At 33.2% G+C, this 13,671-nt stretch overlaps 1 protein-coding gene across 1 annotated transcript in view; it reads left to right on the forward strand.

Moving 5' to 3' along the window:
- Window positions 1-12,764, forward strand: part of LOC129219702 (ribosome biogenesis protein bop1-like) — a 52,029-nt gene extending 39,265 nt beyond the window's left edge. Inside the window, exons 12-16 of the mRNA XM_054853984.1 lie at window positions 1,218-1,399; window positions 3,891-4,068; window positions 6,147-6,231; window positions 7,575-7,682; window positions 12,585-12,764. Of these exons, the coding sequence (XP_054709959.1) occupies window positions 1,218-1,399; window positions 3,891-4,068; window positions 6,147-6,231; window positions 7,575-7,682; window positions 12,585-12,720 (689 nt within the window). The 3' untranslated portion in view covers window positions 12,721-12,764. The remainder of the gene's footprint in view (window positions 1-1,217; window positions 1,400-3,890; window positions 4,069-6,146; window positions 6,232-7,574; window positions 7,683-12,584) is intronic.
- Window positions 12,765-13,671: the final 907 nt, after the last annotated feature.

The raw sequence follows: 13,671 nt of genomic DNA on the forward strand, positions 1-13,671 counted from the left end.
TAACTCACATTGAAGGATTAAAATGAAAACAAAATTGCTTTTTAGTTGAGCAAATAATCTATAAACTAACATTTTTTTTAAATTATGGAATGATTGATTTCAACATTTTGATTTTTTTGATGCGAGCAACATTCTTGCTTTGTGAAAGTGTTAAAAAATTTTACTTTCGGTTGAAAAAAAATCTAAAATCTCCTGTTTTTCACTTTGTGAGGTTGGCAACTGTGCTATTTCAATCATGACAATACTCTCTAAAAGTCTCCATTAGAGTAAAGACAACAATTCCTAAGTAACATCAGTAGTCCCCCATTAGGATAAGTACAGCAATCCCTGAAAATTCTCCTTAAAATAAAGACAACAGACTTAAAATTCCCCATTACATTAAGATCATCAATCACAACTCTACTGTGGGCAGGTAAAGGGCAGTAACTGCAAATTTATAATTCTTTCTCGTTTGTTTGTGATCAAGTTGTACGTTAGCTTTATTGTACAAGTTTGCTTATTTTTTTCTGCTGAAAAAAGAGTCAAAAAAGTCAATGTTTTCCTTTTGTCTTAGTATTGAATCCAAAACACACTTCTTCAAATAGCTTGAAAACTCATGTCTGCACATACTGTCATTCCGCTGTCCATGGCAGAACTGTTCATAAATTCTACTGTCCCTCTAATATTCCTAATCAGAAGAAGAACAATTCCTAAAGTGATTAACAGTTAATCAAAATATCCATTCAAATATGATCATCGTTTCCTAAAAATTGTGAGGAACTAGCTCTTTTATTGAAATTGAGTTGCAAAAAAAAAAAAAAAAAAATGAACAAAAAAGCATATGCTGTTGACAAAAAAAAATGTTTTTTATTCCGGGAAACTGTATGCATTCAGACCTACTGAAGTCCTACAGTCAGAAAAGAGAGAAGCCAAGCTGCTAAGAGAGAAAAAGGCCAGCGTGTGGAATATTTTTTATGTACAGCAAAAAAGTTATAATATTAGTCCTTGTATAGGATTGTCATATTAAAAATATTATTTTAAAGCTTTTAATATATATATATATATATATATATATATATATATATATATATATATATATATATATATATATATATATATATATATATATATATATGTTTCAATTTTAAATTAGAAATGCTTACTTTTTTCCTTAATGCATATAGTTAAATTTTACAAAATTAATGATGTATTCCGTTATGACTTATTTCTTTCTTCAGTTGCTGATTGGATGTTGCCCTCAGAAGAACAAAAGAAAATTGGAGTTCGTTTGATCATCACCCACAAGAAAGAAGTGAAGCAAGTTGTTTGGCATGCAAAAGGGGACTATATTGCAGTATTATTATCTGACATTGGTTTTAAGTCTATTGTGTTTCATCAACTATCAAAATTTCGTTCTCAGGTAAGTATTTTGCTTTTATGTCTGGAAAATGTTATTTGAAAGCCTTATGTTTTTACTCAGGCTGGACAGTCTATTACATGGATAAAGCTACTTTATATTTTAACCTATTTGCAAATTTAAATAAGTCACTATTATTATTAGATTTACAAAGAAAATGCTGTTTGCGAAAGTTGGTTTAGTTGTTGAAAAATTGCTGCAATGCATGTTCTACTCAACAAAGGTGTTGATTATTATGCTAACTATCATAACTACCCCCTTAACTGCATAGTAGTTATTGTTACGGTCAATGAGAGGGATCCATGGTAGACTACAACACTATTGAAATTTTTTGTAAGGTTGTTTTAAGTGGCCTTTTTCTCTTTTGGGGGATAGGTACTCCATGGCAGTTGAGGAAGTTCACCATCGCTCTTCGAAGAGATAGTTACCCTTAATTGTGATTAGAAAGCGCTTAAGTTTAAGTGTAGTATGTACTGGACATTTTTTTGAACTAAGTTTTTACAAAAATAATTTAATGACAATGCCATAAAAACAATACCCTTAAAGGCATAAAAGTTAAAATTTTTCTCAAGTTGTCCACAGTTTCACCCCCATATCTTAATGAGCCGTTAAATTTCCAGGTTTAAAGTTGTTAAGATCTAGGAGACGTCGATGGGCGTAACATAATAAGGAATTCTTCTAGTTATAACTGCTGTTGGTGGACTAGGGTATCAATTATACAGCACTTTAACTCCTGTTCCAACTTAATTTCTCTGAATTCTACTTAAAAATCAATGAAAACACAAATTAACCCTTGGGGAAAATGTTTAAGCAGAGACTATTATTGTAATTGTGGCGTTAAAAGCACAGTTGTTTGTTATTTGCAATATGCATTTGTCTGAACCAGACATTTATTGACGTTATAACTGATATGTTGTTAAACACAATTGCTTTTAAGAAATAAATAAATACCTTTTGGCTGAGAAATAACAGGAAATATCCAACGTTTTTTTAGCACAAATAAACAGATTACTGAATACAGTCGGATCTCGACTTAAGCGAGGGATGCGTTCCAAGATTCTTTGCATAAGTTGAAATTTCGTCTTGTGGAAAAGTGTTGTGTATGTGACATTTTAGAAAATTTTAAACACCTTTCAAACTGTTTTCGACCATTTTTTAACTATGTATTACGAATACTCACATAAAGAGCTAAATTTTTACCGTATTTTTTAAAAAGTTGCGTTATTTAAACACTGCGCTGTAAGAGTACTATACAGTAGATACAATAAGTTTCATTTATAACTTAAAAATTGAAGATGATGATTTATGCTGCGTAATCTGATCGTCATTCTAATATCTTTTTAAGTACACTACAGTAGCTTCGCATTTGCTTTTATAACATTTAAATCTATGGTGACACATCTCTTTCAGGCTCTCTGTTCTCTATAATACAAGAGCAGATTCCAATTTTATATTGTTTTCATTTTGCTTAAACATTACTCTGCGAGCTTCATATTAAAACTAAGGTCTGAACTTATATGAATTGCCTTCTCTTGACTTTTAATTATACGTATGAAAGATTCACTCATACCTTATTGTCGTGTTGCCTTTGACCCACTTTCTAGTTAAAGTGTATCAAGAATCTTAAACTTTTCTTATATTGTTGCAAATTTTCGCTTTTTGTTTCCATCTTCAAACTTAAAGTGAAACAGTGTGCTTAGGTGCTACAATATTTCGTCACCTTTCATACTTAGAATAAATAGATGAAAAATGAGGAGTGGTGATTATACGCACAAATAAAGCTATCTTATAGTGCAGTGTGTGGGAACTTGCGCAGTCAGTGAGGATGAAAGGATGAAAGTACATTCACGAAGTCAATGTTTAGTAGTGAATAACAAAGCCGAAACTTAGCATCATGATTCCTTTCCAAATATTTTCGTGTTGAGAGCTAAAAATTCGCTTTAGCTCTAAAATTTGTTGCTCCTGAAAAACTCGTGTTATAGCCTTTTGCATAAGTCGAATCGCGTTGTAGCGGGAGTCGACTGTACACGTGTTTCAAGGTTTCCAGGAACCCCTTTTTTAATTCTAAGTTATGAGCTTTCGGATGTAAAGACATCCGGTAAAAGAAGAATCCTTTTACCAGATATCCTTACATTCAAATATTCACAACTTTAAATTGAAAAAGGGGATCCCGGAAACCTCGAAACACATGCATTCATTAATCTGTTTACATGTACTAATAAACGTTGGATATTTCTTGTTACAATTGCTTTTAGTTCAGGGTTTCTTTTATTAAAAATTGGATCATCATTTAAGCGATTGCATCTTGTTTACTTTGATATTTGGCAATGGCTATTCTGATAAAGAGTGGGATTTTTTCTGTATAATGTATGCAAATTTTACAATATGTGGTAACTGGTTTAGTATTTGAGGTTTTTGCTATAATTATTTTGATTAATTGAATTTGACTGCTTTATTTCTTCTGCTCTTCAACCATTTTAAAATGTTGTTTCAGATGCCTTTCCAGAAATTAAAAGGCAACGTACAAAATGTGTTATTTCATCCTTTACGTCCTATCTTTTTTGTTGCCACTCAGAAGCATATAAAAGTGTATAACCTTCTCAAGCGAGAAGTTTCTAAAATTTTGTTTGGAAATTGCAAATGGATATCAAGTTTGGCTGCTCACCCTCAAGGTAAGTTGCTTTTTAACGATAGTTTATGCTTTTAAGGTTGAAGACAAGGAGCTATATTTTAACGCTGTTTTTGAAGAACATTTCTTACTTAATTATAAACAAGTTCCAACAAATCTCGAGTGACTTGAAAAGAAAGGACAAGTTCTTTTAGAGCCTTCTTTGAGAAGAGTGCCACTCTCTAGAGGAAAAATGTTTTATGTGCCATTTACAGTTTTCTCAACTTAGTGGAAAATATAAAAAAGTGGAAAAATGTTATTCATAGGCCGATCATTTGGTTTTTATTCGAATAGAGCATTTTTTTTCTATGTAAGTCCTAAGCAACATTCACATATCGCCCGCACGTTACGTCAGCGACGATTTTTTCTCCCTAAAACCAGTTTTCTGTCCCCATTGCCATGACAGCAAGCCATATTGTATGGAACCTGTCAACGTGACAAGAAGCTAGACATTTGACGTCCATCCAGTTGGTAGTCGTATTTCATTGATCTCCTCCACAAGATGAGCACACTCTCAATTGGATGAGTGTACTGTCATGTGCTTTATGTGCGTCCACAATATATTAATGCTTGTCCCTTTTCGGAAAACGTACGTCTGTCAGTTTAGCAGGCGAATGTGACGTCTGGATGATGTCTGAATTATGCTTGAGCAGTGGAGAAGCTCCATAAAGGAAAAGCTCTGCCATTCAGATCTCTAACAAACTTACCAAAATATGAGCTAAAACTCGTACTTAGTTCATACAGATCAGAGCAGGGTATTCAACTGAAGACAAGGTTAAGTCCTTGGCACAATGAACTTGAAACTTTTCTTTCCAAATAATTTTCAAGCAACATACCAAAATCTTTTTGACTGCCAATCATGCAAAGCACACCATCTGTGCAAAAAAACTAACTTTATCCACTCAGATTTTTTTAGTTACTTTTCTGAGTTTTTTAAAAATGTCTCCCTGTTGTTGAAACTAGTTGGTACAAATAAAATTCTTTTGCGGTGCTAAAATTATCAATTGTGTAGCTCAGAAATCTGTTTAACCGCGCATTGTCTGTAATGTGCAGTTAATATACAGTTACCCAATTAAAAAATGTTAATAAAACTTCGGATGCCACTCTCAATGCTCCGCCATGCCACAATGTGGCATTTGTGCCACGAGTTGGCCATCCCGGTTTTAGAATAAGTATCTTTCAAAAGCAGTGTCACCCATAATTTTCCTATAAACTCTTAAGAATGTTTTTTTTTTGGGCATTTAAAATTTTTATCCTGGCTCCTGAAATTTTACAATTTTTTTTGGGGGGGGGGGAGTCACTGGTTAAAATATTATAGCTTTGAGTTTTGTGGAAATATGTACACTCAAAATGTAGGAAAAACAAGATTAACAATAAAAAGTGTCAACTTTATTTTGTTAAGTCTAGATTTAAAAAAATGTGCTAATCCTTCTCCTTCCTCAGACAATGCCATTTAAGTAAAAAGATCAAGCTTTGACCACTTTATAGCATTCAAGCAAGCAATAATAATTGCGTAAGGTTGTAACTGTTACTTATGTGAACAAGGTTAAAAAATATATATTCTTTCATAATGAATCATCGTACAAATAATTTGAAGTACCATACGTATATCCTATTTCTCATCAAAAAGTTTTTGTCAAGAGGTAAGTCAGTGCCAACAACAATTAATTGATAGCCTACATTATTATCCAATAATAAAAAAATACAGTACTAATAAAAAACAGTATATGAGGATGATAAAACCTTTTCTGAGTTAAGCTCTTTTCGCTCAATACCTTCTGAAATATACGTATTTCTAGTTCAAAAATGTAATGGGGAAAGAAATCTAGTACCCAAGTTATTCAAACTAAAAGAGCATTCTGTGATGTTTAAGAAACACGTGTATTTAAATCCCTGTTAGAAATTCGTAAGCTCTTAGTTTTTTTAATATTTCTTCTCTTTTTATTTTTAAAAATTAATTGTGACTGTCATCTCAAAAACAGTAAAATTGAAATATTTTGTTGTAATTTACTGTATATTTGATATTTTATGCTAAATTTCTATTGATATGGGCTTGTATATTAACAATGCTTTTGTTTTTAGGAGACAATTTAATTATTGGTAGTTATGACAGCAGACTTAGTTGGTTTGATCTGGAACTTTCTACTAAACCTTACAAAACTCTCAGGTATGTTCACCCCCCCCCCCCACACCCTCTGAAAAAAAAAAAAATCCTATGTGAATTGGATTTTTGCTCCAAACCCTTTGCATGTAATTGATTGTAAAGTATTGGTTATGACTTATATACTATTTTGCAATAGTTCTTTTTTTATCTGACAAAGCTGCGTTTGTATTTTAGGCCGTGAGAAGCAAAGGGATGTAAGTACTGAAGAAGGGACGTAATTTTGAGCTAACCAGTGCAAATGGTATCTATCTTCTGTTTTGGGACAAGAGATAGTACAAGTAGTCCTAGTTGAATTGCTCTACAGCACGATTTAGAAGAAAATTTTAATGAAAACCTACCTAGGATTTGAACTTTAAAACGCTTTAAAGGGCTTAAAGTAGACTTTAAAATATCTACTTAATCAGAATTCCCATGGGCCCTCGAAAGCCCCTACAAAGGCCCTATTTTCAAGTATTGTTTGTAGAGGCTCCTCTAAAAGTCATGTTTAGTCATCAAAAGCACTAAAAATTGGTCGAAGGCCCTATTTTTTAGGATTTGACAAACCCTTCAACCTTTAATAAATGGTAAAGATATTTGCTAAAAAACTACAATCTAATTAGCTCATAATTTGGATCATAGTAGATTCAACAAAGTATTTTGCAATTTATATGCATGCTCATTATTAAAAAAACATATGATTTGGTAATAAAGACACAGGTCACTTTCACGAAGTTTCGAAGAGGGACCTTCTAGCAAGGTCCGACTGTATATCTACATGTTTCTATGTAAACGAAACTCTTTCCACCTTGAAAAGTTTCTTGTTGCGACACTGGCGTGTAGTGGTCCTATATAGTTAAAAATGTGCCTTGAAAAAGACCATATAAAGGCCCTATTTATTAATCTGCTGGAAGAGTGGGAACCCTTTGCTTCTCACAGCCTCATTTGCACTCTAATGAATTCCTACTTTAAAATGTTTGCTATGACTTCTTAGAATTTAAAAAAATATTGCCAAATATATCATATATATTTTGTGTTCTTATTCACAAACTTAAAGTACAATTTAATTTTGCTGTTACATTGCGAGTCACGAAAGTTTTAAATATTTGCCAAATGCATCCGTATTGCACTAATGGTTGTAAATAAAACAATGTTGAAGAAAAGTGCAGATGCTAATTTCCAGTGTTCCAAGAAATTTATTTGTTGTACAAAAATATCCTGTAATCATTCAGGGCTTTTTAATTTCATGGTATTGAAATTGTAGGCATTAAAAACAAAAAACTCTCAACAGCAACAAATAAAGTTGTTGTAAAATTTTCTGTGTTGTGTAGATCAGTTCTTGTTTTACAATTTTGTTGTATTATTTGTAGGAATCACAAAAAGGCAATCAGACAAGTGGCTTTTCACAAGAGATATCCACTCTTTGCTTCCACTTCAGATGATGGTTCAGTCATTATTTGTCATGGAATGGTTTACAGGTATGTTCACTTTATTTTGCTGCTATGAAATGTAAGGACTTTGGAAACATTAAACAATGTTGCTAACAAGATTAAAAGTTTATTAAAAAAAACTCTTTTTTTAAAAGTAAGGATAAAAATGTAAGATTTAAGGATGATTACTAAAACAAGCACCTAGATGTAGTTCATGACATTAAATAAGAGAAGGAGAATATATTCTAAAAGAATATCAGCAAGAAAATTAAATGTAAATGGAGCCCCTGAAGGGACTTGATTTTGAGGACAGCAAGTACCAATCTGATGCAAGAGAGCATGTGCTAGAAGACTGACCTAGAAAAACACATTACAGTGATTAAGAAATGGAGAGGCAACTATCTGACGCACATTAGCCTTGTCATAAGCAATAAGGATTTCTTGAAGAATGTTACCATTCATAGATAACACCGGGGAACAGCAATTTTGTTGTCTTAAATCTGTGACTTGTTTTCAACTAAATTTTAGCCTCTGAATTAAAAAATAATTGCAGTATTTCTCTATCGCGTCAACTTTTCCAACTACAGGATACCTCAAAAGTCATACAAATTAGGTAAAATAAAGTAAAAACTTATCGAATGCACTGTTTACAATGAACAATTTTATTCATACAAAGGCTATAATAGTTAACGCAAGTACATTCTCACTTGATGCTTCAGCAACAGTCAGCCTACCTTATATACACATCCAATCTACCTTGATATTGTGTCTCCATGACCTTCAAATCTTGGTAAAATTGCTCACCCCGTTCATCACAAATTGCACCAAGATTTTTCAGGAAGTTTGCATGATGGCTATGTAAAAAAATGCAATTTGATGCTCATGTGAGAACCAAGCATTTGTAAGCTCTCCACAAGTTGTTGGACACTTTTAGCGTAATTCTGGGCTCGTATATTTCGAAGAAAATTTTTAACAGTGTTTTTGAATGCCAACCAAGCATTCTTTTGAATTTTTAACAATGTTTCACTAAAGTTTCATTTTTCAGAGTCATTTTTTTAAGCTGGATAAAGTGAATGGGGGCCTGATAGTTGACAAATTGTTTTCCTGAAACTTTCAGGATATTTTACTAGTATGGTGATAAGAAAAAGTGAAGCTTCTTTCTTCTCTAATTTGACTTGTTGGCCCTTGAGTGGAGGTCAACTTTTTGGGTTGTGAGAAAAAAGAGCTAAATATATGATTGCTTTGCTTCAAAAGCTTTGAGTGAACCAAACCAATTCTTTTAAATAAGGATACTACTTGATACTACGTACATGCTAGCATAAATATTTTGGTGGCTCACTTGTGGCTTTGAGGGCAAAGGTCAAGTGGAACTGCTACTTTTTTTGCCTTGTTTAGGCCCGGACATCTGCTAAAGCCATGAGCAACCCTCGGAAATAAGTATATGACTAACTACTCAACGCAGTATAGTACTAAGAAAAATATAAAATAGCTTTCGTTTCTCTTAGCTTTAGCAGTTAAACAGTCTCAAAGTCGACAATTTTTTAAAATGCCCAAGGTTTGAGGTCAATAATTTTAATCGGGACGGGTCAACAATTTTGGGACACAGATGTAGTTATAGTCCGATGGTGTAGTTTAAGGTCCAGGTTAGAAACCCATGGCAACTAATAAACTTTTTTAATTACGCGGTCTCAAAGTTGAACATTTGAAACAAAAAGAATCACAGATTTAGATCAATTACTTTAACACGCAGAGTCAATAACTTTGAGCAAGAGCTGTAATTTTGCTCTATGTGGTGTAGTTTTAGACTCATGTCAGAAAACTATGAGATCTAATCATCTTACTTAACTGAACGGTCTCAAGAATGATGATTTCAGTATAAAAGAGTGTTTTTTCACTAGTTTATATGCGTGATACTCAAAATCTTATGAGCTCAAACTCGCATAAATACTAGAACTAATCAACAGCACTAATTTGTTCATATTATACAAATTAGTGCTGTTGATTATGTATCTTAAATATATGATTTATATGATTATGATTTATGTATGTTAAATATATGATTTATTTAACATACTTGAAGCAATTAAAATTTCATGCTTCCAGTGTTATAAAATTTCCTGTAACCTTGACCACAACATGGCAATTCTTTTCACAAAGTTGATCCGCCATTTTGGACACTATATTTTGGATATCATAGATACTCAAGATTTGGATCTCGAAAGCTGTTGGTTCATTCTAGTATTTATGCGAGTTTAACTTCATAACATTTTGAGTAGCACATATATAAAATCATGAAAAAACACTCTTTTGTACTGAAATCATCATTTTTGAGACCGTTTAATTAAGTAAGATGATTAGATCCCATGGTTTTCTGACATGAGTCTAAAAATACACCACACAGAGCATAATTACAGCTCTTGCTCAAAGTTATTGACTCAGGCGTTTTAGAGTCTTTGACCTAAAACTGTGATTTTTTTTGTTTCAAATGATCAACTGTGAGACTGCGTAATTAAAAATATTGATTAGTTGCCATGGGTTTTCTAACCTGGATCTTAAACTACACCACTTGGACTGTAACTACAGCTGTGTCCCAAAGTTGTTGACCCGGTTGCAATTAAAGTTATTGACCTCTAAACTTGGCCATTTTTAAAAAATTATCGAATTAGATACGGTTTAACTATTAAAGCCAAGAGAAACGAAATCTATTTTATATTTTTCTTAGTACTATACTGTGGTGAGTAGTTAATCATATACTTATTACCGGGAGTTACTCATGGCTTTAGCAGATATCTGGACCTAAACAAGGCAAAAAAAGTGAAAAAAGTAGCAGTTTTAATTGACCTTTGCCCTCAAAGCCATGAGTGAGCCACCAAAGTATTTATGCTAGCATGTACCTAGTATCAAGTAGTATCCACATTTAAAATAATTGGCTTGGTTCACTCATTGCTTTTGAAGCAAAGCAATGATATATTTAGCTCTTTTTTTTCATGACCTTAAACTTTGACTCCTATTCAAGGACATACAAATCAGTTTTTTTAGAAAAATAAACTTCACTTTTTCTTATCATAGTACCACTCACTCATCCTGAAATTTTTACGAAAATTGAAGACATCAACTATCAAAAGCATCCAGCTTTAAAAAAAATGACTCAATAAGCTGCAGAATCTGTATCATCAAAAATACCGGCCTATATCTTTTCAAATAGCAGGCTAGGAAATGCGAAAATGAGATACTGAGAAGAACAATAGTGTTTCATATGAGTCATGCAGGAACGGATGTGCAGGGGGGGGGGGGGACAGTCTAAAAAGGCCCAACGGCCCAAGAAAGTGACACAAAAATAATAATAAAAAAAAAACCTACCACTAAGACTTATTAACGTAGCAAATATACTCTGCTGGCCTCTGGGGAGAAGCCCTACAGATTTTGTTGCAGGGGGCCCAAATTTTATAGATCCTGGGACTGGATCCATGCTCAATTCCTTGGAGAGTAGTCACATTCTCTTAAGTTGTAGAGAAAAAAATTTGACATGGTAGAAGAAAACTAAATAGTTTTGAAATCAACATGCCTAATTAACTATAAAACAGCTCAAAAACCAAAACTCAACAGAAATTGTTTTAGAAATTGTTCTCCAGTGTAATAATAACATTAATGAACTAATACGTAGGTTGTAACTACAGACACAAAAACATGGCTGTTTCTTTCAAGTCTCTCGCCAAATGTGAATTGAGAAGTGTTATTCGTTTCTTGCAAGCAGAAGGTAACAGGGCAGCGGAAATTCATCGAAGAATAAGTCGTGAATATGGAGACAAACAACTTAATGAGTGCTGGTGTTCATAATTGGTGCTGAAAATTTAAAGAAGTCGGAACTAATGTGCATGATGAAGGGTGTCAGGGACGCTAGTCTGTGGTTACAGATGACCTTGTTCAACTAGTCGACAAAGCTGTTAATTAAAATCGAAGATTCACGATAAGTGAATTAGCAATGCAATTTCCATAAGTTTCAAAATTGTTCCTACATTCTATAGTTATACAATGGTTGCGCAACAGAAAACTTGGTCTCGCTGGGTCCCAAGGATGTTGACTGATAATCACAAAACTTTCCGAATGGTGCAGCTTTGTCATTTCTTGAGCCTTACAATGTTGATGGAAATGATTTTTTGAAATCCTTTGTGACAGGTGATAAAACATGCGTTCAATATGATCCTCCCGAAATGAAACAACAATCCATGCAATGGATGCACACTAATTCTCCTAATCAACCCATAAAGTTCAAGCAAACCCTCAACAACCGTAACATTATGGCAACTTTTTTGGGACCAAAAAGGTGTGTTACTTCTAGAGTTTATGCAGCCGGGAACAACACTTATGGTAAATTCTTATTGTGAAACGTTGAAACGCTTACGGAGAGCTATTCAAAACCAATAAAGAAGCATGATGAATGACTTCAGGAACTGCTCTGATTCATGATAATGCTCGTCCTCACTGCACACCTCACTGCATATAGAGACCTAGCGCCAAGTGACTTTCATCTTTTCCCTGAACTGAAGCAGTGGCTTGTGAGGCAGCGCTTCCAAATTGACGTGAAACTCAAAGACACCGTCAAAAATTACTTTCAATCATTGGCAGCAATGTTCTATAAGGAGAGTATAGAAAAGCGTGTGCACAGGTATGACAAATGCCTGAATCGTCAAGGTGATTTGTGGAGAAATAATATGCATTTTACCTTACTTTGATAAAAAAAATTTTTTTGTATATTTGCTCATTTTTTTTAATAGCCAAATGGAGCTTGAAAAAAAAAAACAACATAAAGTGGGATGAAACAGTGTTATTTGTTTCTACTATAAAAATATTACCTGTTTTGTTCCTTTGTATGTGTTAGGTTTATCTCCTGTTATTTTTACCATTGCATTTGTAAGTATTTATCATATTAATGTATTTTTTTTTCCATAGTGATCTGCTGCAAAATCCTACAATAATTCCGGTTAAAATACTAAAAGGACATGGCGTGTCTCTGGATTGTATTTTCCATCCTCAAAGACCTTGGATATTTTCTACTTCTGATGATGTTATCAGATTATATTCTTAAATTTTCATTTAATCATTTTTGTAAATAAATACGTTTATTGAATATTACTATTCCTTTTTCTTAGTTAAGATTTAAACACTTCATTATTTTTTTTTTAACAAAAAAGCTTAAAAGAGGGACTAAACATCAATAAGAAGAGCTTTTCAGAATAAAGACACAAATTAATCAACGTTTAGTCTGTTATAAGTATCTATTGAAAGTTTTACAATTGAGGCTGTAAAAGCAGAGGAATGTAAGTGGTCTTCTCAAAGTTTTAAGTAAAATGAGTTTAAAGTTCAGGTCCTAGGTCATTTCATTGAAATTTTTTTCTAAATCTGACTGTTTAGAAACACCTACCAGAGCTACTAGTACCATCTCTTGCCCCATAACAGAGAAGAGGTTCACCTACTGGTTATCGAGATTTTTAGTTTTGGCACTTACATCCCTTTCTTTCTCACTGCCTCAGTTGTGTAAATAAATCAAGATCATACAAAGTGTTTGATTAATGTTGATAACCAGAGACTGGCAAAAATTGTAAATTACTAGAAGCGAGGAAAATTTTTAAGGTGCTAGACAAACTTTTTCTGAGAAAAATGGTGTAATATGACTTCTTAAAGATTCTTTTTTTGAAGGAACTAGTCCCCAAGCAACCTTTCGCTCGGTCTGTCAGCATGTGTCAGACCCTGTTTATACCACATTGAAACTTGAAAAGGCATAAGCAAACTAACCATTGTATGTTTCTGGCGCTGGTAAGAATATATTTGACCCTGGATAAGCTCATTTATCTTTCAGTTGATAGAGGAAATTCTTTGGTTAACACAACATCAATGCTAATTATCAATCATGCAAACCAGCTGTCTTTGCCCAAATTGCTTCAAATGGAATTTTTTAACTTCAGCCTAACGGAAATCAACATATCAGAGCCAGACTGTATACAGCTAAAAATACAATGTATATAGACATACCCCTACA

Source organism: Uloborus diversus, chromosome 4 (assembly GCF_026930045.1).
Source record: "Uloborus diversus isolate 005 chromosome 4, Udiv.v.3.1, whole genome shotgun sequence".
In the NCBI taxonomy this organism is placed as follows: Eukaryota; Metazoa; Arthropoda; class Arachnida; order Araneae; family Uloboridae; genus Uloborus; species Uloborus diversus.